The sequence below is a fragment of the Parambassis ranga genome, chromosome 8, assembly GCF_900634625.1.
Source record: "Parambassis ranga chromosome 8, fParRan2.1, whole genome shotgun sequence".
In the NCBI taxonomy this organism is placed as follows: Eukaryota; Metazoa; Chordata; class Actinopteri; family Ambassidae; genus Parambassis; species Parambassis ranga.
This window is the reverse complement of record NC_041029.1, coordinates 9,360,740-9,386,955: the sequence shown is the minus strand read 5'-3', so window position 1 is coordinate 9,386,955 and position 26,216 is coordinate 9,360,740. Positions and strand designations below refer to the sequence as shown.

The 26,216-nt window shown below is 40.0% G+C and overlaps 4 protein-coding genes and 1 pseudogene across 5 annotated transcripts; 1 reads left to right on the top strand and 4 right to left on the bottom strand.

The window, feature by feature from the left end:
- Positions 1-139: 139 nt before the first annotated feature.
- On the bottom strand, positions 140-5,478 carry LOC114439940 (claudin-4-like; annotated as a pseudogene).
- A 1,667-nt stretch (positions 5,479-7,145) lies between these two features.
- Positions 7,146-7,920, bottom strand: LOC114439939 (claudin-4-like). Its single transcript, XM_028412151.1, has 2 exons — positions 7,803-7,920; positions 7,146-7,642 (listed from the first exon to the last, which is right to left on the bottom strand). Exons 1-2 carry the CDS (start codon positions 7,918-7,920, stop codon positions 7,146-7,148), a joined length of 615 nt encoding a protein of 204 aa, XP_028267952.1.
- A 3,763-nt stretch (positions 7,921-11,683) lies between these two features.
- Positions 11,684-14,729, bottom strand: LOC114439589 (claudin-4-like). 2 transcript variants are annotated; one of them, XM_028411628.1, is made up of 3 exons: positions 14,646-14,729; positions 12,530-12,662; positions 11,684-12,349 (listed from the first exon to the last, which is right to left on the bottom strand). In XM_028411628.1, exons 2-3 carry the CDS (start codon positions 12,659-12,661, stop codon positions 11,831-11,833), a joined length of 651 nt encoding a protein of 216 aa, XP_028267429.1. In that variant the 5' UTR covers position 12,662; positions 14,646-14,729; the 3' UTR covers positions 11,684-11,830. The 2 variants fall into 2 exon arrangements, with proteins under 2 accessions (XP_028267429.1, XP_028267431.1); XM_028411630.1 differs by lacking the exons at positions 12,530-12,662; positions 14,646-14,729 and adding an exon at positions 12,478-12,518.
- An 862-nt stretch (positions 14,730-15,591) lies between these two features.
- On the bottom strand, positions 15,592-16,428 carry LOC114439937 (claudin-9-like). Its single transcript, XM_028412149.1, has 2 exons — positions 16,357-16,428; positions 15,592-16,207 (listed from the first exon to the last, which is right to left on the bottom strand). Exons 1-2 carry the CDS (start codon positions 16,426-16,428, stop codon positions 15,695-15,697), a joined length of 585 nt encoding a protein of 194 aa, XP_028267950.1. The 3' UTR covers positions 15,592-15,694.
- A 2,670-nt stretch (positions 16,429-19,098) lies between these two features.
- ppp1caa (protein phosphatase 1, catalytic subunit, alpha isozyme a) lies at positions 19,099-26,216 on the top strand. The gene is made up of 8 exons (XM_028413115.1): positions 19,099-19,254; positions 19,521-19,612; positions 23,441-23,572; positions 23,792-24,022; positions 24,109-24,213; positions 24,306-24,529; positions 24,719-24,853; positions 24,960-26,216. Exons 2-8 carry the CDS (start codon positions 19,558-19,560, stop codon positions 25,074-25,076), a joined length of 999 nt encoding a protein of 332 aa, XP_028268916.1. The 5' UTR covers positions 19,099-19,254; positions 19,521-19,557; the 3' UTR covers positions 25,077-26,216.

Below are 26,216 nucleotides of genomic sequence, written 5' to 3'. Positions count from 1 at the left end.
ATGACAGTTGTTTAGCTAAGCAGTTTTTCCTCATAAGTCCAAAATGTGTTAAATTTGATCCACAACTTACAGACGTTCATAGCTAATGCAGCACAGCAGCCAAATTTGAAACATCCCTATAAACAAGCACTGGTGTCATTCACTCTGCATGTAGTTTGTTCACTGGGGCTAGGACGTTGCAGTACACTGTAGTAGTGTAGCACCTGGCGTCTTCTCCTGAGCTGCCATCGGGCCTGCTACAGCAGCACAGCAGACCTCCAGCCAGAAGTAGTAGCACACCAGCTGCAAAACCCACATAGATACACTTTCCCAGCGTTATAATTTCTAACAGCAAACTCCAGTATGTGAATAAGCTGACAGCGATGATGATGAGAAGGCCGGCCAGCAGCAGGCCCACCCCGGCCACCAGGATGATCTTAGGCTTGGTGTCTTCGTTTTCCATGCAGGTAGTAAAATTGGCCATGTAGAAAAGCATGAGGAGGCTGAGACCAGAGAGCAAACAGCTGGCGATGGTCATGGCCAGGGTGGCCCGCAGCACAGCATGCGGCTGGTGGACAGTAGTCATGCACACAAAGTAAAGCACTGTGTTCAAAATTCTACATTCACTACTTTCACTTTATTGAATTCCCAGAATGCTTGAATAGCATTGTGTGCTTTAACTAGATCCTTTATTTAAATACTCACAATGGTGAAAGTCACTCCCCAGCAGGGGACAGCGCAGCACACAATGACCCCAATCAGGCCGATGACTCCGAGAGCCACACACACCGTCTGAACTTCTGAGGATCCCATTCTATAAAACATAGAACGAAACATGAAAACCCAGCTTTTGGTCACAGCATCAAAAAGGTGGTGTGGCCAGTTGTGACAGCTGTTATGATGACTACATGTTAAAATCCATATAACATGGGCTGCACTTCAACAACCAGTAAAGTCCACCTCATGCTTTGTCTCTTACATGGCGAACATGGTGTCATGATTTGATTAATTATCGTTTGGGTTCCTCTCTTGAGATAATTCTTTGTTTTCTGGTTATTTTGGGTTTCCTGTGTTTCCTGTGTTGTCTTGTTTCTGGCAGTCTTTGTGAAGTTACTTTGGTTCTGTCCTGTTTCCTGTTTTATTTTAAAAGTCTTGTGTCTAGCCTTGTGTTTGTCTGTGTGTTTTACTTCCCTTGTTCCCGCCATTGGTGATTGTTTGCCCTGCCCTAAAGTGTTTCACCTGTGTCTTGTTTCATAGTCTAAATCCTGTGAGTCGCTTTGTCTATGCCAGATCGTCTTCTCACCTTCCGTGTCCCCTGCGTTAATGTTTGTTTTGGTTGGGTTATTTCTTACTTAGTGTGACAGAGCTCAGGAGGGAGGGGGAAGACTACTTAGGTTGCTAACAACGCCACCTGGGGAGGCAGGGACCTCAAACCCAGGCCTATAAAATAATCAACATAATCAGAAATAAAAGACAAATTAACCCAAACTGGAATCCAAACGCCCATCCATACAGAACCATTCAGATGTGGATGGAGTCCATGGAGTCCATGAACGAAGACCAGTATTCTTACGCCATTAAAGATCAGGACCAGAACAAACAGCACCCGCCGGTGCATGATGAAGCAGAGGGGGAGGAAATCCACACCGCGCTGTGCGGCCATGCTGCACAGCCACGCTGATTCCAGGTGAAATCGTCATCACAACTGCTGCAGATCAGAAAGCAGCATCAGCACAAGGAGACCAACATAGGAGACTTAAATAGGTATGGTGCCACCAATCAGCACGCCAAGACGACAGGAAAATGCCCCTAGCAGCTGAGGGGAATTAACTCACCTGGCCACAATAGGCCTTTATTTGTTTTGTTTTGTATTTTTAGGGCCCGGGCACGAAACGTGCAAGAGCCCTATTCAAATGCAAGAGTTTATTATACTTGATTGTTGTTCCGGCGATTTTTTTACCCCCTGAACATGCTCAAAAACTCACCAAATTTGGCACAAAATTGTCCCCCAACGAAAATCGCGACTTGACACTGTGTGAAAATATTCATTGAAACTGCTACAGACCTGGCACTCGGTACACTGATGTATCGCCTCGTGACAAGAAAAAAATCCTCTTAATCGAAAATTGCACGACGTACAGGAAGTCCGCCATTTTGAAAAAACCATGCCATGTTCTAATTTGCACTCCCCGCAATTTTGCGAACTCCTCCTAGGGGAATTGCTTGATAGGCTGAAAACTGGTGCTCTCGCCCTTAAGGGGTTAGGGACCAAAAGTTATCAAAAACGCATCACTTCCTCATACCGTCTGGCTGTGGCGCCGCTACAAAGTTGACCCTTCACCAACGCACAGGAAATTGATGTTTTTGTGGCTGTATCTCCCACATACTTCATCCTATATGGAAATTTTACAGTCATGCTGAACATCTGACTCACAGACTCACTGACGCACAGATTGATATGCTGATATGCTACAGTCACTGCGCCACCTACTGGCCAGAGGACCTGTCTTTTGTATATATGTTTTTTGGTGTACTCTTCTGCCCTGCAGGCCACAGCTCGTGCCGATAATGGTGGAGAGATGACGCGGGGCGATAGGGGCGCGGAGGCTGTGAGTCCCGCGGACCGCAAGGTGTGCAAGGGCCCGTCATCGCTGCTTGCAGCTTTAATTTGGTTGTGTTTTGTTTTAGTCCTTTTTTGTAATTATTGGGGAAACAAGCAGACCATGTTTCCCCACCAACAGTTAGAACTGATGAAGCTGCTTGGATGAGCAACAAAACTCAAGAAAACTCTTCAAGAAAACTGCAAGTCCAGACGCCTTGCTTCAATCTTCTCTACGTTTTATGACCTGGATGACTGAGAATCTTCATCAACATTTCGTAACTGTCAAAATGCACCGAAGTCCCACAGTAAAGGAAACCCAACCTCAGATCTACTGAAGTTAAAGATGTGGTTTGTCAGCTTGAGAATGAATGTGAGTAGTTTGAACAGTTGCTGCAAGAGAATATGTAGTGAATGTCTTCTAACCTTTTATTTGCAACACATCTGGCACAGCTGAAACTTTTATTGACTGAGGCAGCATCATAAGAGGTTATGTTGGCTAAGTTCCGGGGCAAAAGGTCTTTAGCATTGGGATGTTGGGATCACTTTATTAGACACCTTATCTCTAAGTAGTTGCTTGTTTCCAAGATATTATATTATCTAATTTCCCTTTCTTCTTGTATGGAGTAAATTGTTTCCTAAATTTGTCCCAACAATGTTTTCCATCACAACAGAGAGAGGCGTTGGTAGAGGCAGATTACTGACATGCATTTGGGATCCTGATAAAATTACAGCTCACTCTGTAAAACATCATAGTTATGTGTTGAGCAGCCTGAGATGTTGTGATGCACAAGCAGCAAAATGGTGTGAGCTTTTTAGGTGTGGCTGCATATTTCAGGAGGTAAAATCTACAAGTATTCAGTACAGTTAATGTCCTTATTTTATCATTATTTATTTATTATTCTTTTTAAATTAAAGTTTAGGGAATTATATGATTTTATAGCAACATTAAAAAAGTCTGATGCTCACCTTGTTAACTTTTTTCTTTATACCACTTGTTAGTTACTCTAAAGAAATCTTGTCCACAACACAAATAAAGAGTACAGTATGATGTGCACAGATGGTAACTCTGATCAGCGGCGTGTTTTTCTTGTGCATGCAGGTTTGTTATCAACCCTGATGACACAGATGCCAGAGTCACAGAAAGAAGGTACAAAGAAAAAGTGCCTGAATCTACTTGTAGAAAATGGAAATTGCTGGAAACCTGTTACAGTGTGTATGTGACATGCTCTGGATAGCAAATGTTTGACATCAGATTAAATGCTGATAACTAATTTGATCTCAGTCAGCAGACATCAACTGGTTTTATTTTTTATATGCGAGGGGGGTTTTGAAAATTCTAAAGGGGCACTGTAAAGCCATTTTGCCCCGCCCATTTGCAGCGACCACAAAATATCAACTTTTTCGCCACCCCTGATGAGTCAATCAACCGGGAACACAATAGGACACAGAACACGGTGTGCTGTCAAAAAATGCATGCAAAATTGCACTAAAGAAATCCGCAGAAGGTGAACTGCAAGGGACCACTGTATCTAAATCAAATGCTTTTACATGCTGGCTCTCTGTGCTGAGAACAGCTAAGTCCAGCAGACAGTTATCTGCTATCATTACATGCAGGTCTCTTCATCACTAGAAGAATCATCACAAGAACCTGCAGTTTCCCAACCTTTTGTTTCCAACGCATCTTGCACAGCTGCCTGTAACACAGTTATTACACTGTATTATGTGTTTTTTTCATTTATTTGTTCATTTATTTTCATTCTTTCCTCCCACATATATAGAGTAAACACAGCAGAAGTGCCATCACTGAGTTGGTTGGTGTGTCCATCAGTCCATCAGTTGATGGCATTAGTTAACCAGCAGTGAGAAGTTTTTATGATGACTTCGTGCTAAAAGCCATATTACATGTTTGCCACTCCATATATCCAGCTCCATGCTTTATCCATTACATGGTGAGTGATGGCGATGAGAGATCCCTCCTTTCAGCCACATTGCTGCTGTCAGTAAGCGACCACTGTGTAAGTGTACATAATGTGACAGGGGTAGTTAAAAAATCCATGTATGTGAACAGCAGGACCACACAGGATTGATGAATTACCTTTTACATGGCCTACATTGAATTCAGCATAAAATCTGTGTGTTTGGTTGAACTTGAAATGGAGAAGCACATCTGACTTTACCGCTGTATATTGTATACTGATGTCAGACAAAATTTAAACATACTGGTGAGAAATATGTAACTTCTGTAAATGTCACGATGCACTGAGTTAATATGAGTAGTTTGAACAGCTGCTTCAAAGTAATATGTAGTGGATGACTTTCCAACTGGCAACACAGGTGACTACTTGGGGGGCCAGGCAACTTGGGGCCATCGAGGGCTGACAATCCTCCCTGTATTTCTTCCCCTCCCTGTTTTAAATGTTTTCAAAGAATAATTGTTCTTTGTACTCGCTGTATTTTTGACTTTCCTATTCCTATTTAGATGGATGATATTTCTTTTAACTGTGCAACATTTTTGGTATTGTCTTTTTTTGTCCTACTTATAGTGTTTTACATTTTTTACAAATAGCACAGATTTGTGTTACTCATACGTGCATCCTTGGCCATACAATAACACAGAAAATCTACGGTGGCCCTGAAGGTCAAAACACAATGACATTTCATTCTTGGAAATTAGGTAAAAGAGGCTCAAAAACAGTTTAGTATATTGATTTCTATTACTGTAAAATTAAGACATTTTCAAACATTATCTCATCTAGCCAAACCGACTTGTTTTTACTGCTGTCTTATAGCATATATATTTTACTATTTATTTATTTACAGCTAAGGCCATCCATTAGAAAAAAAAAAGTAGATGAAAAAGAGGCCTACCTTTGGTGATTATTGAAAAACCAGATCAGATGTCTGTTGCTTTCTTTCAGATGTTGTTTTAAAATGTGTTGTGCATTTATGATGTGATAGGATGTGCTATATGTAGAAGAAGTCAGGGCAGTGGGTGGGGCCAGAGGTGCTTCTTTCAAACAGGCAACTACTGGGGCACCATGGGCTTAAGTTTGCAGTGACACTAGACTTCTATATATCTTTGAAGATTTTATGTTTTATTTTAGATTAAATGTCATTCAAAAAATAATAAGAATTTTACTTTAAAATAAAATAACAAAATAAAAAGCTTTTTAACAACAAATGCAATGTTGAGTTTTACCCTATCTTCATTTATGTTATGCAATAGGAGGAAAATAAAATAAGATGAGCAACAATTAGAGAGATCTACCTGCACTGCTGCCAACTTCTGCCATATAAAGTGTTATATGGTCCAGCCAATTTTTTTGCAGATACCCTAAGGTGGTGGTTGTTGTGCTTTTCAGCAAACATATATCTAAATCAAATGCTTTTACTTGCTGGCTCTCTGTACTGAGAACAGCCAAGTTCAGAAGACAGTTATCTGCTATCATTACATGCAGGTTTCTTCATCACTAGAAGAATCATCACAAGAACCTTCAGTCTTCCAACCTTTTCTTTCCTTCGCAGCTTGCACAGGTGCTTGTAACACAGTTCTTAGACTGTATTATGTGATCTTTTTGTATGTTTTTGGTAATATATTATGTATTGTTTGACCTGCTAAAAGTTAGCATTTCAGCAAAGCCCACTGATCATCCACTCATACACATGTGTTATTTATCATTAAGAGTTAAACAGTGTGGTTCACACAGATACTAACTGTGATGTTTTTTTTCATGTGGTCACAGGTTTATTTTCAGAATTAACCCTGATGGCACCAACAGCTGTCAATTCACAGATCAGCCGGAAAGTCAGAAAGAAGATATGAAGTCCACTTAAAGCCTGTTTCATCAGAAAATTACTGAAAAATCAGTATTTGTTGCCATGCTACAAGATTTAATGCAAGTACCGTAGATTACAAAACAGTAATCTTTCTGTAAAATAAAAATACATTAGTACTACTGAAAAACAGTAAAAGACAAACACAATAATACCAATGTAAAAAACAATAAGTTACAGCAAACCTTTACATATGTGACACATTTTATCTGGATTGATTTGGTCAGTGGACATGAACCTGTTTATATTCCTGCTCTTGAAAGTTCATCTTAGAAAACTCCTTAAAACCATGGAACAGCTTCCACACCTTTTTTTTTTAAATTTTCACTGTTTCACTGCATTAAGCAATAAATCTCGAGTCAATGCTACCGCCATCTTGTATGTGGCAAAAAGTGGAGTGAACCGCTGTATAGACGTGTGTGTGTCCATATGTTCGTATATGTTCATCAATGTCAATATAAAAACGATTTATAACAACAGTAATCATATAACATAAAATAACAAATGTTGTAACAATGATTAACACAATAATACCAATGTAAAAAAAACAGTAAGTTACAGCAAACCTTTACATATGTGACACATTTGATCTCAGTCAGTGGACATGAACCTGTTTATACTTTTCATTTTTCGCTGCTGCTCATTAAACGTAAACAGGGTTAGGGTTAGTTTAACCCACAGAACCAAAAATGAAAACATCACCCACCCCATAAACAACCACTGGTGTCATTCACGCTACATGTAGTTTGTTCATTGGGGCTGGGACGTTGCAGTACACTGTTGTAGTGTAGCACCTGGCGTCTTCTCTTGAGCTGCCATCGGGCCTGTTAAAGCAGCACAGCAGACCTCCAGCCAGAAGTAGCAGCAAACCAGATGCCCAACCCACATAGATACACTCTCCCAGCATATGCATTCTTCCAAACACGAGCGCCTGGAATGTGAATAAGCTGACAGCGATGATGATGAGGAGGCCGGCCAGCAGCAGGCCCACCTTGGCCACCTGGCTGTTTTTACGCTTGGCATCTTTGTTTTCCATGCAGGTAGTAAAACTGGCCGTGTAGAAAAGCATGAGGAGGCTGAGACCAGAGAGCAAACAGCTGGTGATGGTCATGGCCCGGGAGGCCTGCAGGCTGGGGTCAATCCAGACGTCAAAGGCCCTGCACTGCTGCAGGCCTGTGCTCTGCAACTCACAGGTCATCCACAGACCCTCTAAAATAGTAGTCTTTTCTCTTGTCTGCACACAAAATAAAGCACTGCGTTTACTGAATATTCAAAATTCTACATTCAGTACTTTCACTTTATTGAATTCCCAGAATGAATAGCATTGTGTGCTTTAACCAGTCCTTTATTTAAAAGTAATAACCTCATTGTGAAAACTCTGGGATACTCACAGTGCCGAAATCTTTGAATACAGACCAGCGGGGGACAGCGCAGCACACAATGACCCCAATCAGGCCGATGACTCCGAGTGCCAAACACACCGTCTGAACTCTTGGGGATCCCATTCTATAAAATATAGAATGAAACATGGAAACCCAGCTTTTGGTGACAGCATCAAAAAGGTGATGTGGCCAGTTATCACAGCTTTTATAATGACCACATGCTAAAATCCATATAACATGGGCTGGACTTGAACAACCAGTAAAGTCCACCCTTTGTCTCTTAGATGACGAAAATGGCTTGTGTCACAGTATGACATTGCTGCACTAACAAGTCTGACGAGACTCCCTTTGCATTTGACTTTGCCTCTTAGCAGCGGTTCTCCGAAAAGCACCAGCTGAGCTTTATGTCATCAGGATGATCAGAAAACCCAGTCAGCTTGATTTTTGAGAATATACAGCAATGTAGATACGAAAGGTAAATCCTAACTGTGTGGGGTTGACCTGCTAATTTTTCTTAGGCCACTAAACACTTTGAATTCAAACAAAATATTGCAGTGTTTAACACTACAGTTGTCCTGTGACACATTTTAAACTTTTGGCAAACATTGTGCTTTCATTGAAGTCATTGTTAAAAGAATTTAGCACAAAATAGTGCGTGATTGCTTTAAATTTAAATAGAGATGTACATCTAATTTTACCATCAGATAAGACGCAGCTTATTCATTTCTGGTTAGTTTGGGGAAGCATTAGGTAGCATATACAGTGACAAATATGTGGTAAATATGTACAGAACAACTTCTGTAACTGTCAAGATGAACTCAAGTCCCACAGTAAAGGAAACCCAACCTCAGATCTGCTGAAGTTAAAGATTAAATATAAATTTGTTCCAGGGTTGGGTAGAGGCAGATTACTGATAAAATGACAGCTCAATCTGTAAAACATCATAGGGTTATGTGTTGATGTGTTGGGCAGCTTGAGAGATCTTCTGATGTACATGCAGCAAAATGGTCCCTAGTGTGAGCTTTCAGGTGTGGCTGCATATTTCAGAAAGTAAAATCTACAAGTCAGTCCAGTTAATGTCTGTATTTTATCATTATTTATTTATCATTGTTTGTTAAATTTAAGTTTAGGCAGTTATAAGGGTTTTACAGCAACATTAAAAAAGTCTGATGCTCACCTTGTTAACTTTTTTCTTTATACTTCTTGTTAGTTACTCTAAAGAAATCTTGTCCACAACACAAATAAAGAGTACAGTATGATGTGCACAGATGGTAACTCTGATCAGCGGCGTGTTTTTCTTGTGCGTGCAGGTTTGTTATCGGAATCAACCCTGATGACACAGATGCCAGAGTCACAGAAAGAAGGTACAAAGAAAAAGTGCCTGAATCTACTTGTAGAAAAGGGAAATTGCTGGAAACCTGTTGCAGTGTGTATGTGACATGCTCTGGATAGCAAACGTTTGACATCAGATTAAATGCTGATAACTAATTTGATCTCAGTCAGCGGACATCAACTGGTTTTATTCCTGCTCTTTATAGTTTATCTTATACAAATATTTTAAACCATGTGAGCCTTCCACACATTTATTAATTCTCACATACTATACTGATTTTTGCTGCTGCCGATTTAAAAGCACCCTGTTTAACTAATCCTCAGCCGATCCTTTCATCCTCTGTAATTTGAAGATTTTGTCTTTTTGTCAGAGCTCAGGCTGTCCATTTTAATAAACATGGATAAAATAGGCCTACCTTTAGTGACTATTGCAAAATCAATTCAGATGTTGTTTGCTTCTTTGTCTGATGTGAAGATGCTGATTTAAATGTGATGTGCAAACACAGTGTGATAAAATGTGGGGGAGTGGGTGGGGCTAGATGTACTGCTACAGTTTTGTAAGGTGGTTCACTTTAAGCTTTTATTAAAATCTCACTGATGCTGTTGTACTGGGTTGTGGGCGGAGCCTGTGTGTAAGAACAGCCCAAGGATCTGCCCCTCGCCTGAGCTCACCCGCTAAAGGGTCACAGAGCTATATTTAGCGGTCTGAGTGTGAGCTTATAGGTTCAAGTAAAAGTAAACTCTTCAAATGTAAAAGGAATGAGACTCTTTGTTATTGGTGGTTATTGTTTTGTTAAACAATGCATGGTTTGTTGGGTCTGACTGAACTTCTAGATGATTTAAGGCTCATCACATAATCTCATCCTGCTTTGGTTCAAGATGCATTCAGTGTGTTTCTGCTTAAAGTAGCACGAGTGTCTTCTACAATGTACATGTGTTTTGAAGCTTTTTCAACAACAAATACAGATGAGTTTGACCCTATTTTCATTTAATGTTAGGGAAAATGAGGGGGGAAAAAGATGAACAACAATTAGAGAGATTTACCCCCACTGCTGCCAACTTCTGCCATATAAAGTGTTATATGGTCCAGACATGTTTTTTGCATAATACATTTTCACTGTATTATGTGAAATTGTTTTATGTTTTTGGTAATATATTCTGTATTGTTTGACCTGCTAAAAGTTAGCATTTAAAATCAGCAAAGCCCACTGATCATCCACTCATGCACATGTGTTATTTATCATTAAGAGTTAAACAGTGTGGTTCACACAGATACTAACTGTGATGTTTTTTTTCATGTGGTCACAGGTTTATTCTCAGAATTAACACAACAACAGCTGTCAAAGTCACAGATCAACCGGAAAGCCAGAAAGAAGAAATGAAGTCCACTTAAAGCCTGTTTCATCAGAGAATTACTGAAACATCAGTATTTGTTGCCATGCTACAAGATTTGATGCAAGTACCGTAGATTACAAAACAGTAATATTTCTGTAAAATGAAAATACATTAGTACTACTGAAAAACACATTAAAAGACAAACACAATAATACCAATGTTAAAAAAAACAGTAAGTTACAGCAAACTTTTACAAATGTGACACATTTGATCTCTGTCACTGCTCATTAAAAAGTAAACAGGGTTATTGTTATTTTAACCCACAGAACCCAAAATGAAAACATCACCCACCCCATAAACAACCACCGGTGTCATTCACTCTACATGTTGCTTGTTTACTGGTGTTGGGACATTGCAGTACACTGTATCAGTGTAATACATGGCGGTTCCATCTAGGTGCCCACATTTGAGCCCGCTGAATAACATTTTTGGTATTGTCTTTTTTGTCTACTTATAGTGGTTTACATCTTTGCACATTTTTTGCAGATAGCCTAAGGTGGTGGTTGTTGTGCTTTTCAGCAAACATATATCTAAATCAAATGCTTTTACTTGCTGGCTCTCTGTACTGAGAACAGCCAAGTTCAGCAGACAGTTATCTGCTATCATTACATGCAGGTTTCTTCATCACTAGAAGAGTCATCACAAGAACCTGCAGTCTTCTAACCTTTTCTTTCCTATGCAGCTTGCACAGGTGCTTGTAACACAGTTCTTACACTGTATTATGTGATCATTTTTTATGTTTTTGGTAATATATTCTGTATTGGTTGACCTGCTAAAAGTTAGCATTTAAAATCAGCAAAGCCCACTGATCATCCACTCATACACATGTGTTATTTATCATTAAGAGTTAAACAGTGTGGTTCACACAGATACTAACTGTGATGTTTTTTTTCATGTGGTCACAGGTTTATTCTCAGAATTAACTCACCAACAGCTGTCAAAGTCACAGATCAACCGGAAAGCCAGAAAGAAGAAATGAAGTCCACTTAAAGCCTGTTTCATCAGAGAATTACTGAAACATCAGTATTTGTTGCCATGCTACAAGATTTAATGCAAGTACCGTAGATTACAAAACAGTAATATTTCTGTAAAATGAAAATACATTAGTACTACTGAAAAACACATTAAAAGACAAACACAATAATACCAATGTTAAAAAAACAGTAAGTTACAGCAAACTTTTACAAATGTGACACATTTGATCTCTGTCACTGCTCATTAAAAAGTAAACAGGGTTATTGTTATTTTAACCCACAGAACCCAAAATGAAAACATCACCCACCCCATAAACAACCACCGGTGTCATTCACTCTACATGTTGCTTGTTTACTGATGTTGGGACATTGCAGTACACTGTATCAGTGTAATACATGGCGGTTCCATCTAGGTGCCCACATTTGAGCCTGCTGAAGCAGCACAGGAGACCTCCGGCCAGAAGGAGCAGCGCACCAGCTCCCCAGCCCACAAAGATGCACACTCCCAGCTCCATCTTCTGGGATTGAACCACCAATGGGTTGTAGAAATCCCGCACCACAATGTGTGCAGACCAGCTGACAGGGATGATGATAAAGAGGCCGGCCAGCAGCATGCCCACCCCGGCCACCAGGCTGATCGGCTTCACGTCTTCATTCTCCACACAGTTGGTGAATTCAGCTCCTAAGAAGAGGATGAGGATGCTGAGGCTGGAGAGCAAACAGCTGATGAGGGTCATGGCCCGGGCGGCCTGCAGGTCAGGGGGCAGCACCAGCCAGGAGTCATAGTTCTTGCACTGCTGTTGGCCGGTACTCTGCACCACGCAGTTCATCCACAGACCCTCCTGACTGTTCTAGTCACACACAAAGAAAAACACTGTTTACTAAGAATGCAACATTCTACATCACTTCTTTTACTTCATCAAATTCTCTGAATGCTACATAATTTGCTTTAACTAGTCCTTTATTTAAAAGTAATAACCTCTGGTGGGCCTTCATAATGCATGACCAAACTGCTGGCTATATTTCGCTACCTGTGCAGTCACAATGTTGGATACTATGAAGGAAGTCACTTTCCATTGGGGGAGAGCGCAGCATACAATGATCCCAATCAGGCCGATGACTCCATAAGCCAAACACACCATCTGAACTCCTGAGGATCCCATTCTATAAAAAACATAGAACAAAACATGAAAGCTCAACTTTTTGGCAACAGCATTGTTGTGTTATCCATCAGAAAGGACACATTCAACACCGTCAGTGAAGGAGAATTCAAATAATTACATTTAATGTACACTTTCCCCCTGCATGTATAGAGTAAACACAGCAGAAGTGCCATCACTGAGTTGGTTGGTGTGTCCATCAGTCCATCAGTAGATGGCATTAGTTAACCAGCAGTGAGAATTTTTTATGATGACTTTGTGCTAAAAGCCATATTACATGTTTGCCACTCCATATATCCAGCTCCATGCTTTATTCATTACATGTGATGGCGATGAGAGAACCCTCCTTTCAGTCACAATGCTACATTGCTACCGTCAGTAAGCGACCACTGTGTAAATGTGCATAATGTGACAGGGGTAGTTATGGAGTCACACTGTGACGTTGCCACACTAACATGTCTGACACCACTTCCTCTGTTTGACTTTGCCTCTTACAAGCCGGGAGCACAGGCTATCAGATATTGACATCAATCAGCTGGTAGCATTCAGCAGCAATGTAGATATCGCTTTTTTTTTGCGCCTACTTAAGAGATTTTAAGTGATATTTAGGGCCCAATCACTGAGTGGTACAAAGGCCCTATTGTAACTGAAGGAATTCTTACTCTTTTTTGTGTGTGTGCCTAAAGAGCTGCTGATTTGAGGGCCTGAACATATTCAAAAAGTCATAGAACGTTTTCCCAAATACAACCCCTATGAAGATTTTTGTATGACACTGTCACTACGAATGTGTCACATGTTGTGGCCAGAGCTTTCACCCCCTGTGACTGTCGCCACTTGCAGCATTAATTAGATTTTGTGCCCACCTTTGCTTCTCTTCACTCATTATTTACTTATATACTTATGTTTCTTTTGTGCCTCTGCCCTTCTGGTGTGTCTCTCTCTGCCGAGTACTTTCTTTTCCCTTTCGATCCATTTCATCTCCCTCTCCAGTGTTCAGCATTTTTTGTTAAAAACCTGGAAATATCTCCTCTTTTATATGTGTATATGTCTTCCCAGTAATAAAAGACTCATCATACAATCGGTGTTTGGTTGAACTTCAAATACAGAAGCACATCTGACTTTTGACCACTGTATATTGTATACTGAAGTCAGAGAAAGTTTCAACACACTGGTGAGAAATATGTAACTTCCGTAACTGTCAAGATGCACTGAGTTCCCACAGTGAAGTAAACCCCACTTCATATCTTCTGAAGTTAAAGATGTGGTTTGTCAGGTCGAGAATTAATGTGAGTAGTTCGAACAGTTGCTTAAAAGTAATATGTAGTGGATGACAAGAAGCATTGCTTTCCAACGGGCAACACAGGTGACTGCTTGGGGGCCCAGACAACTGGGCTGTTTTTCAAATAATTTAAGTGGTTTTAAATACTAGATTTTTTTTTGCAAATAACACATTTGTGTTACTCATACATGGCCATATGATAACACATGAAACTCTACTGTGGCCCTGAAGGTCAAAACACAACAGCATTTCTGGAAATTAGGTAAAAGAAGAAAAGACAGCCCAACAAAATGCTTTTGGTATTTTATTTATTATTTCTATGACTGTAAAACTGTAAAACAAACATTCTCTCCTCTAACCAAACTTACTTGTTTTCCCTGCTGTCTTATGGGCATAGTTTTTTAACATCAGATTAAATGATAACTAAAATGATAAACTGATGGTAAAAATGATGGCTACTTTGATTTCAGTCAGCAGACCTGCTCCTGACAGTTCATCTTGTAGAACTCCTTAAAACAACAGAACAGAAACAAAATGAGCCTTCTGCCTGTTTTTATTCTTAATGTTGGTTATTTATATTTTTCATGATTTTTGCTGCTGCTAAAAACTACAAAGTAAACCGTCTACCTAATACCCAGCTGATCTTTTCCCCCTTCATTAGTCCGAGAACTTGTCTTTTTTTTTTTTAGAGATAAAAAGGAGACCTACCTTTAGTGATTATTGAAGAGTCAGGTCAAATGTCTGTTGCTTTCCTTCAGATGTTGTTTTAAAATGTGTTGTGCGTTTATGATGTGATAGGATGTGGTATATGTAGAAGAATGTCAGGGCAGTGGGTGGGGCCAGAGGTGCTGCTTTAAACAGGCCAGGCGGGCTACTACTGGGCTGAAGTTTGCAGTGACGCTAGACTTTGAAGATTTTAAATGTTATTCAAAAAAATAATAACATTTTTACTTTAAAATAAATTAAAAAAAATATTTATGACATATTTGTGATGACCAGTGGATTTTTTCGCAAAGGCCTCAATTTACGCACTGATGCAGTAGGTATGAAAGCACATGATTATTGGACTGTTATAATCCTTTTATTTACTGTAGAATTTTATGGTCTTGTTTTAAATATTTATTTCAATGTGTTTTTTGTGTTGCAGTGTACAAGCATAGTTGTAAATGTTTCTCTGCTTACTCATTAGTTCAATCAAAATACATGACAACAAGCAGACGTTTTACTTTTGTAAATATTAACTCTAAAACAAAACTCCAAAACTGGACTTTTCTTTTTTTCCGTGCAGGTAATGCTCTGGGATTTTTATTTCCCAGACTGCAGACATATATACGGTACCTAGACGCCGCATTAAGCAATAAATCTTGAGTCAATGCCACCGCCATCTTGTATGTGGCAAAAAGTGGAGTGAACCGCTGTATAGACATGTGTGTGTCCATATGTTCGTATATGTTCATCAATGTCAATATAAAAACGATTTATAACAACGGTAATCATATAACATAAAATAACAAATGTTGTAACAATGATTAACACAATAATACCAATGTAAAAAAACAGTAAGTTACAGCAAACCTTTACATATGTGACACATTTGATATCAGTCAGTGGACATGAACCTGTTTATACATTTCATGATTTTCGCTGCTGCTCATTAAAAAGTAAACAGGGTTATTGTTATTTTAACCCACAGAACCCAAAATGAAAACATCACCCACCCCATAAACAACCACCGGTGTCATTCACTCTACATGTAGTTAGTTTACTGGTGTTGTGACATTGCAGTACACTGTATCAGTGTAATACATGGCGGTTCCATCTAGGTGCCCACATTTGAGCCTGCTGAAGCAGCACAGCAGACCTCCGGCCAGAAGGAGCAGCGCACCAGCTCCCCAGCCCACAAAGATGCACACTCCCAGCTCCATCTTCAGGGTTTGAGGCACCAACGGGTTGTAGAAATCCTGCACCACAATGTGTGCAGACCAGCTGACAGGGATGATGATAAAGAGGCCGGCCAGCAGCATGCCCACCCCGGCCACCAGGTTGATCTTAGGCTTGGCATCTTCGTTCTCCACGCAGTTGGTGAATTCAGCTCCGAAGAAGAGGATGAGGATGCTGAGGCTGGAGAGCAAACAACTGATGATGGTCATGGCCCGGGCGGCCTGCAGGTCAGGGGGCAGCACCAGCCGGGAGTCATAGTTCTTGCACTGCTGTGTGCTCTGCGTGGTACTCTGCACCACGCAGGCCTTCCACAGACCCTCCTGACTGCTCTACTCACACACAAAGAAAAACACTGTTTACTAAGAATGCAAAATTCTACATCATCTCTGCTTTAACTAGTCCTTTATTTAAAAGTAATAACCTCAATGTGAATTCTCTGGTGGGCCTTCATAATGCACGACTAAATTGCTGGCTATACCTGTGCAGTCACAATGTGGGCTCCTGGGAAGGAAGTCACTTTCCACAACATCTGAACTCCTGAGGATACCATTCTATAAAAAACATAGAACAAAACATGAAAGCTCAACTTTTTGGCAACAGCATTGTTGTGTTATCCATCAGAAAGGACACATTCAACACCGTCAGTGAAGCTGAATTCAAATAATTACAATTTAATGTACACTTTCCCCCTGCATGTATAGAGTAAACACAGCAGAAGTGCCATCACTGAGTTGCTCGGTGTGTCCATCAGTCCATCAGTAGATTAGATTAGCATTAGTTAACCAGCAGTGAGAAGTTTTTATGATGACTTTGTGCTAAAAGCCATATTACATGTTTGCCACTCCATGTATCCAGCTCCATGCTTTATTCATTACATGTGATGGCGATGAGAGAACCCTCCTTTCAGCCACAATGCTACATTGCTACTGTCAGTAAGCGACCACTGTGTAAATGTGCATAATGTGACAGGGGTAGTTATTGAGTTGCACTGTGACGTTGCCACACTAACATGTCTGACACCACTTCCTCTGTGTTTTTGATTTTGCATCTTATAAACTGGGAGCACAGGTTATCAGATATTGACATTGACTCAATCAGCTGGTAGCATTCAGCAGAGGTGAAGATATCGCTTTTTTGTTTGTTTTGTTTCATTTTGTTTTGCGCCTGCTTAAGAGTTTTTAAGTAATATTTAGGGCCCAATCACTGAGTGGTACAAAGGCCCTATTGTAACTGAAGGAATTCTTATACTTTTGTGTGTGTGCCCAATGAGCTGCTGATTTGAGGGCCTGAACATATTCAAAAAGTCAGCCCCTATGAAGATTTTTGTATGACACTGTCGCTACGAATAGACGTGGCCCAATGGAGAGATGTGTTTTGCATGAACTCCTTTTTGTTGAATCATCTGATCTGCCAGAAAATAGCTTAATACAGTTTAAAACCTTTGTCTGAGTCACATGTTGTGGCCAGGGCACCACTGCAAATTTGACCTTTCACCCCATGATCGTTACCACTTGCAGCATTAATTAGATTTTGTGCCCACCTTTGCTTCTCCTTCACTCATTATTTACTTATATACTTATGTTTCTTCTGTGCCTCTGCCCTTCTGGTGTGTCTCTCTCTACCGAGTACTTTCTTTTCCCTTTCTATCCATTTCATCTCCCGTAAAAATTTACGTAAACAGCAGGACCACACAAGATTGATGAATTACTGAATTCAGCATTAAATCACTGGGTTTGTCTAAACTTCAAAAATGGAGAAGCACATCTGACTTTACTACTGTATATTGTATCCTGAAGTCAGACGAAGTTTCAACACACTAGTGAGAAATACGTAACTTCCGTAACTGTCAAGATGCACTGAGTTCCCACAGTGAAGTAAACCCAACCTCAGATCTGCTGAAGTTAAAGACGTGGTTTGTCAGGTCGAGCATTAATGTGAGTAGTTCGAACAGTTGCTTAAAAGTAATATGTAGTGGATGACAAGAAGCACTGCTTTCCAACGGGCAACACAGGTGACTGCTTGGGGGCCCAGACAACTGGACTGTTTTGCATGTTTTTCAAATAATTTAAGTGGTTTTAAATACTAGATTGTTTTTGTGTTACTCATACATGCATCTTTGGCCATGAGATAACATAGAAAATCTACAGTGGTCCTGAAGGTCAAAACACAATGACATTTCTGGAAAACTAAGACATTTATAAACATTCTCTCCTCTAGCCAAACTGACTTGTTTTCCCTGCTGTCTTATGGGCATAGTTTTTTTAACATCAGATTAAATGATTACTAAAATGATAAACTGATGGTAAAAATGATAGCTACTTTGATTTCAGTCAGCAGACCTGTCCTGACAGTTCATCTTGTAGAACTCCTAAATACAACGGAACAGAAACAAAAAGAGCCTTCTGCCTGTTTTTATTCTTAATGTTGGTTTTTTATACTGTTCATGATTTTTGCTGCTGCTAAAAACTACAAAGTAAACTACCTAATTTTCAGCCGATCCTTTCCCCCTTAATCAGTGTTTTTATTCATTTATTTATTTATTACAGCTCAGGCCACCCATTCGAATAAAAGGAGACCTACTTTTAGTGATTATTGAAAAGTCAGATCAGACGTCTGTTGCTTTCTTTCAGATGATGTTTAATATATGATGTGATAGGATCTGGTATATGTAGAAGAATGTCAGGGCAGTGGGTGGGGCCAGAGGTGCTGCTTTAAACAGGCCAGGCGAGCTACTGGATGCAAGATTTTAAATGTTATTCAAAAAAATAATAAAATTTTTTTTTTTGCATTGTACAAGCATAGTTGTAAAATGTTTCTCTGCTTACTTATTAGTTAAATAATAATACATGACAATAAAGACGTTTTACTTTTGTAATTACTAACTCTAAAACAAAACTCCAAAACTGGACTTTTCTTTTGTCCGTGCAGGTGATGCTCTGGGATTTTTTTTATTTCCCAGATTGCACCTCGACGAATCCTTTCCTCGGTTTACCCACTACTGTCAAATTTTGTAGTGTAATTCTACGTGTCGACATTAGGTGGCGCCACTTTCAGTTCCTTTTTAATAACGACGCTGTTGTAAACGTCTGTGGGCGGGGCCCATCTGCAAGACGGGCTTAGCATGCGTCCAATCAAAATGAGACTCTAGGTTCTCTGAGGGACCAATCATCTTTTGAGAAACGTGTGAAGTGCTTGGTTTGATTCAGCCTCCTATGTTACCGTAGACGCTTCGATAGAAACGGCCCTTTTTTTTTTAAAGTTCCTGGGGGAAGAGTGGAGCCACCCGGACAGACCACGGGAGAAGGGCCAAAATTGCACTCATTGGATATTAACACATTTTCCATACCGGGACAATTCTAATTAAACAGAATACAAGGTTTGGGGACAATTATGTGTTTATAAGTTTTAATATATAGCTAACGTTAGCCTACTAGCCACGGTTCAGTTGTGCTGCTTCTAGTTTGTATGTGTAGCTTAGGCTAGTGGCTACCTAGCTAGCTTGGTTAGCTCGCTTAAGCTCATTGATTGTTCCATTCCTGTCGACTGGCTTGTGCGATACGTTTATTTGATACCCAATGAAAACGCATATGATGTGTAATTGTTTGTGTCCTCTTGTTTTTTTTCCTGTTCTTTAAATCAAAGGTGTAATACAGAAAGGTCTGGACTGAAAATACAGAAAATGGCGGAGCCGGACAAATTAAACATCGACTCTATAATTCAGCGTCTCTTGGAAGGTGAGGAAAACTAAACCATCTGTGCAGCTATATGCTTAAGTTTGACGATGGAACGAATTGATACTGTAATTTGCATGTTGTTGTTTTAAGGTAGGTCAGCTAAAGTTAAAGGCAGTGTCGGTATGTTAGCCTAGCCTGCTCTCAGGCTCACTGGTTGGATTTGTTTAACAGGTTGTAACCAAATCTGCTCTTTACAGACTGTATAGCGAACGTTAGTGATATTACTGGATTAGACAGGTCAGTGTTTATTACAACCATCTAAATTGCTTTGTTTTTAGAGATTCGTGGGTATTTTGCTGTCTGCAGATGACGGAGTAATGCGTGACGATATTGCGCGGAAAATGACGAGTGTAACACGTTTGTGCAGATTTCGTCTTGTGATGCATTACGCTACTTTATAATGCATTAGCTTTTAAGCTTATCAGAGATTTGTTTTTGTGTGCCAGCCTTGTATAGAATAATTGCCCAGTCTGAATAATTACTGTTATCAGTAAGGATTGGAGAGTGTCACTTTCCAGTGCACCATAGATACATTATAATTGTGATGTTTAACCGTTACCTTTCATATACATGCATTCTGTACGTGGTTTTAGTCACCCCACTTTGGCTCCTTACTTAATTGGATGGCCTGGATTGTTTACCTGTGTTGCTGTATCATAGGGAAGGATCTGTTTACAATTTGCAGCTTCAATCTTCCCAGAGTGACTTCTTAATGTTGCAAAAAAGATACTTTTGATTCTCACATTAACACTGTTGGGAACTGGTTGGATCTTTTCATGCCTGTTGCTACAAAGCAGGGTCATGTGCTTTTGGTTGAAAACTATTTCCATAAGTGCGTACTGGCATAACACATTTTATCTTGTGACTCCTCTACAAGCAAATTGTTCCTGAGTAGTTGAATTTAGATGTATGAATAGTAACTGTATACATTGTGTGAAAACAGATTTGTCATGTTTAGATATTTGTTAGGAAAAACAGGGCTGCTTTATGTTAACATCCCCATACTGATTGTGTAACACAAACCCCAAGGACATTAAAACAAAGCATAAATCTCTGCAGCCTCAACTGTGCAGTTCAACTACATAGCACAAGAAAGAAGGTTGTGTGACCTCTGTAGTTGTCCTTGTAAGGCAAGTGCACCAAGCGTACAAATTATGTCTGCCTCACCTGTATTTTTCAGTTGTTCCTCTGTGGGGTGATATAACAAATCACAAATTAATAGTGGGGTCTTTGTGGGTATGGGAAACTGTCCAACAGCCACCATGATGCATAAAGGGGCTATTTTGGTCTTTACAAATTGGGATTAATTAAAATTTTGGTTTTTGCGTCAGTGTCAGAAAATCTTTTGACCACTTAATTAATCAACAAACACTGTTAAAAATGTAACCTTAGCCTCTGTTTGTTTACCTTCTTAAATATAGGCCTGCATGATCAGCCTACACTGAGCTTGTGGAGGTGATTGGGATTATGCACAAATATGCATGTGTAGTCATAGAGCCTCCTGGGTGTTTGACTTTGACTGTAGACCATGTTGGCTACAGCAGTGTTTTGTACATGGATTGTTGTACTTGGGCTGAGATAAGGTTGTCTGCCAAACACAGAAGACAAACAAGCCAGATAGTGGCTGTATTTATATCCTCTTATGTAACTCGCTTGACCTTTTTTTTGTCAGGATTTGTTGTTTTATCACTACTCACCACTGGAAATAACCGCTCACTAGTTAATGTTACCGCTGGGAAGATCTGTTTTGTTAAAAAAAAACTACTGTTACTGTGGATGCTTTATCGAAAAGACTGATAAATTATTCTGTGCTATCTCAGCCCACTCTGTGTGTGTACAAAGTAACCCTGCGGCTTGCTGACTGTGTTTTGAGACCAAACCAATTAAATGCGTTTGGATAATGAGCAGTTTCAATTGGATTACCTGTGTACATCTAGAGCTGCATGAACTCTGGGAGTGTGTTGCAAATAGCATGTCTGAAGAGCATGACATCACATAAGCCCAGTAAGAACACCCAGCACTGAGTCAGGAGTACTTGACCAAACCAACTGGTGTTTTCAGGCCTGCAGACACCACAACTGCTTTTCTGTTGCGCGCTGGTCTGGCTTTTTGTTTTTGGCCCCCTGATCAGTGTAGTGGAAAGTCTTTTGTCCCCCCCCAATGATAAGCTCACTGTTGCCCACTGGCTATGTGGCTAACTTTGGAGTAAGCTCTGTCAGGGCTTAGCCTTCTGTAATCCAGGTTTAAAGTGACAAGCAGCACAGCAGTATTTATACTGACTTTCTACTGCTTTTGGTTGTTGCTCGCAGATAGAGCTGTTCATTCTAGTTCTAGTTATTCTAGTTATTTTTTGACACAGTTATCAGAATTGTTTTTGTAAATTATGAACTATATTTTGTGTTAGATTCTCTTCTAATTAAATCCATCATTTTTTTTTCATGATGAAGTGTCGTGCATTTGTACAATAATTATATACATTTATATGTTTTTTTTCTCTGAGGTCTGTTTAAATACCTGTTTTGGTTCATTAGGTCAACTTTATTGATATGTTATTGATATGTTTCAGCAAAAAAAAGAAATTGCCTTTAAATGGTTAGTTAGCACTTGACAGTGAGCGCATTTGTCTGTTTGTTAACAAGCAAACAATTAGTCCCATGAACATATCAGAAAGAGCTCCATTTACACATGGTTTGATTGTGGTTGGTAGGTCTGCTTCCACTATGCATACATGACTTGCTCAGTATTCCTGTGTGTACTTGTTGGGTGCTAAGAGACTCCTCATTAGTAGGCTTGTACAGTTTGTGTTGGGAGCTGCCTTGGCATCAAGTAGCATTATGCACAAGTGGGGGCGTGATTGATTCTGTCAGTGATACAAATAAACCTATCCGGAGTGTTGCATATGGGTGCAGTGCATGCACATTCACTAAGATAGAGTGGCATGACATCACATCCCCACAGTTGGCAAAAATGTTAAACTGATTTAGCAGCAGTGGTTGTAGAAATACTAATTTCATGCTGCCAGTTAGACTACTGTTATTACAGTTGTCATTCAGCACACTCCTACCCTTCTAGCACTAAAACCATGTCAACACATATTTGGCATGATCTGGGATTTTAAGACTAATGTGTCAGAATAATAAGTTTGATTTCTTGTTATATTTATCAAGTGGAACAGTGTAGTATCATTATTACTACATGATAAATATAGATGGATTTTATGTAACATGAAATTAAGCTACATATAAACATGCTTCTTTGACTTATTTTTTTTCCCAAGACTGTTATTACAGCCAGTAGCATGCTGTTCTTTGCTTCTTAACAGTGCATATTAAGAGAGTCCTAATTATGTGTTTTCAATGTCTTCGCTGCAGCTACAGCTAGAAAAGGGAAGTGGGTTTCACTGCCAGCTAAGCAGAAAGTGTTTGAGGCTGACAGCGTAAAGCTAGTTTCCACTGATCAGGGTTTCTCAGATGCCTTTGCATACTTGACATGCTCATCTTATGTTGCAATTTGGTTGACGTGCAAAGTGTAAAAAATCTTTTGTGGTTGTTTTTTTTTTTTTTTTTTTTTTTTTTTTTTTTTTTAAATGTATGATGCGCTTACCTGCTGAAGTGGCTGTTAGACTGGACTGCTAACAGAATGTATCACCATTTGGCTGGTGGGAGGTGTTAACTTTCCAGTCTGGTGGTCTAGTTCAAAATCCCAGAGTCATGTTTCATTGCTGTGTTTTATGTCTGGTGTTCAGTTGTTCTTACAGCTCTGAGAAAAGGTGTGTCAGTGGTTTAGTGTACCCCCATAAAATGTGTTCATTTATCTCCCTTTTTTCAGTCAAGGGCTCTCGGCCTGGAAAGAATGTCCAGCTTACAGAGAATGAAATCCGTGGCCTTTGCCTCAAGTCTCGTGAAATCTTCTTGAGCCAACCCATCCTGCTTGAACTTGAGGCTCCCCTCAAAATCTGTGGTGAGTTTAAATGAATTCAGGGGTCTGTGAGCCTGTCTACTCCTATGCCTGGTCTGTAGACTGACACTGGTGCATGAAAATGTGGTTGCCATGCAAGGATTTTTTTGTGATTGTAATTGTTTGTTCTGATGGCTTATCAGTTGATAAGTGTGAACTCCGCATGCAAACACAGCTTCAAAGTATATATATTGAGTTATACTTCTCTGCTGCCCCCTGCAGGTGATGTCCATGGTCAGTACTATGATCTGCTCCGGCTCTTTGAATATGGAGGCTTCCCCCCGGAAAGCAACTACCTGTTCCTGGGTGACTATGTAGACAGAGGAAAGCAGTCACTAGAGACAATCTGCCTGCTTTTAGCCTACAAGATCAAATACCCAGAGAACTTTTTCCTGCTGCGTGGCAACCATGAATGCGCCTCAATCAATCGAATCTATGGTTTTTATGATGAGTGTAAGTACTAAAAAGCCAGTAAATTAACAAAATGACAACCTATGTGTTGCTGACTGCTACACAAGATTTTAAATTCTTGTCTGTAGGTAAGCGACGGTATAACATTAAGCTGTGGAAGACCTTCACAGACTGCTTCAATTGTTTACCCGTGGCTGCCATTGTAGATGAGAAAATCTTCTGCTGTCATGGAGGTAGGGCTCCTTATTATATGATTTTTAAAAAGGTTAGATGATAACGACCAGACTAACTAGGCTTTCTGTGTTTAACCACATCCTCTCTGCAGGCCTCTCCCCTGATCTTCAGTCCATGGAACAGATCCGCAGAGTAATGCGACCCACAGATGTGCCTGACCAGGGTTTGTTGTGCGACCTGCTGTGGGCCGATCCAGACAAAGATGTGCTGGGCTGGGGTGAAAACGACCGTGGTGTTTCCTTCACATTCGGGGCAGATGTGGTGGCCAAGTTTTTGCACAAACATGACATGGACCTAATATGCAGGGCACATCAGGTAATCTTTACAAGCTGTTGTACATCATTTTTAATACACATTAAAGGCCAGGAGGCCATTGATGCTAATAACTGAAACTATGTTTGTCCATTAGGGAGTCTGGGAGTGTATTTTAGCTTAGCATATCAAATCAAAAAGCACATCTTGTTTTGTTATTCTTTGTAATGACGGTCTAATTTCTATCCTAAGGTGGTTGAAGACGGCTATGAGTTTTTTGCAAAGAGGCAACTGGTCACTCTTTTCTCGGCTCCTAACTACTGTGGAGAATTTGACAATGCCGGTGCCATGATGAGCGTGGATGAGACACTCATGTGCTCCTTTCAGGTCTGAATCTTTTAATTTGTTCTGATATAAACACTGACGATTAGAATACAGTCATTTAGGTCAATGTCTGTCAGTTTAATTGACAACTTCCTTTTCTGTCTCACAGATTCTGAAGCCAGCAGATAAAAAATTGTATCCTTATGGTGGAGGGGGGGGAATGGGATCAGGGAGACCTGTTACGCCTCCACGAAATTCAGCCAAGGCTGCCAAGGCCAAGAAATAACACTCACTGGCCGTCCCACCCCCCCCTCCACAACCTGCCACCCCCTGTCGGCCCAGCGCTCTTTTTTCCTCTACCTCCCAAACTTGTTTCTCCCTCACCAAACAGCAACAAAGAAAACAAGTGTCCAGGGTTCAATCATGTTTTTCTCTTTAAAACCGTTTTTAAATGTTTGTTTGGCTATTTGCGTGCAATTTTTGTGTGAGTGTGTGTTGGGGGGAAAAAAGTAAGAATGATACAGAAGGAGTTGCTGTATTTTGTGTGTATGTTTAAATTTCCTACTCCTGTGCCCTCTGTTCTGTTTTCCTGTCATTTTGTAGTGATGGGCTTTGCCCATCCATGATGTACATTCAGACCTGGCTGCAGGGGAGGAAGGGAAGGGGGAAAAGAAAGAGAAAGGAGCCTTAGCTGTGTATGTTAAGGCCCTGCTCTGTTTAATGCTAAACACAAGCTTATGTACATCCTGTTTCAGAGGTCTGTGTGTGTGTGTCTGTCTGATGGGTGGGAAGGGGGTGGAGTTGGAGTGAGATGGGAGGGTCGGGGATCAAGTTGCATGGTCAAACGGTAAAGGCACATACCACACACTGGGTGCACAGGTGGACACGGTGGTGCTTGAATGTTGGTAAAGCCTTTAGAAGATATTCTGCATAAATATTAGCTCAAACATTTTACACAAGTCCTAAACATGGATAAAGACAACTCAGTCGACAAAAATATTATACCGGTCATTTATTAAAAAAAAAAAGATACGGCCAGTGTTTTGTTGTCAGCCAGCTATGAAAGTTGCTGACTCACACATTCCTCAGTAAGAAAATGACCAAAACATTTTTCTATCTACTAATAGGACCGATGGATCTGAAGATGTTTTAGCTCATATTTATGCAAAGAAAATATATATAAATAATTCTAAAGTGTTTATAAATTTTCAATGGCCACATGTAAATGAGCAGGTGAATCCTTGACTTTAATGGATTTCACCATTTTTTTTTTCTCTTACATTTTGAAAATTAATGATTTGAGATCACAATTATGGATGTGAAATAGTTTTGCTTTTTTTGTAGATACATGAAACCAACATTTTATTTTTTCTGTTTTTAGTTCGCTGAAAGCTGACGATGAATAAAAGCAACCATTTATTTGAAA

Excerpts from the sequence above, each read along its gene's own strand:
- LOC114439939 (XM_028412151.1), bottom strand. The coding sequence starts at position 7,920 with ATGGGATCCCCAAGAGTTCAGACGGTGTGTTTGGCACTCGGAGTCATC. Across the intron at positions 7,643-7,802 it reads CAAAGATTTCGGCACTGTGA|AAAAGACTACTATTTTAGAG; the intron begins GTATCCCAGAGT and ends TGCAGACAAGAG.
- LOC114439589 (XM_028411628.1), bottom strand. The coding sequence starts at position 12,661 with ATGGGATCCTCAGGAGTTCAGATGGTGTGTTTGGCTTATGGAGTCATC. Across the intron at positions 12,350-12,529 it reads CCAACATTGTGACTGCACAG|AACAGTCAGGAGGGTCTGTG; the intron begins GTAGCGAAATAT and ends GTGTGTGACTAG.
- LOC114439937 (XM_028412149.1), bottom strand. The coding sequence starts at position 16,428 with ATGGTATCCTCAGGAGTTCAGATGTTGTGGAAAGTGACTTCCTTCCCA. Across the intron at positions 16,208-16,356 it reads CCCACATTGTGACTGCACAG|AGCAGTCAGGAGGGTCTGTG; the intron begins GTATAGCCAGCA and ends GTGTGTGAGTAG.
- ppp1caa (XM_028413115.1), top strand. The coding sequence starts at position 19,558 with ATGGCGGAGCCGGACAAATTAAACATCGACTCTATAATTCAGCGTCTC. Across the intron at positions 24,214-24,305 it reads AATCTTCTGCTGTCATGGAG|GCCTCTCCCCTGATCTTCAG; the intron begins GTAGGGCTCCTT and ends TCCTCTCTGCAG. Across the intron at positions 24,854-24,959 it reads CACTCATGTGCTCCTTTCAG|ATTCTGAAGCCAGCAGATAA; the intron begins GTCTGAATCTTT and ends TCTGTCTCACAG.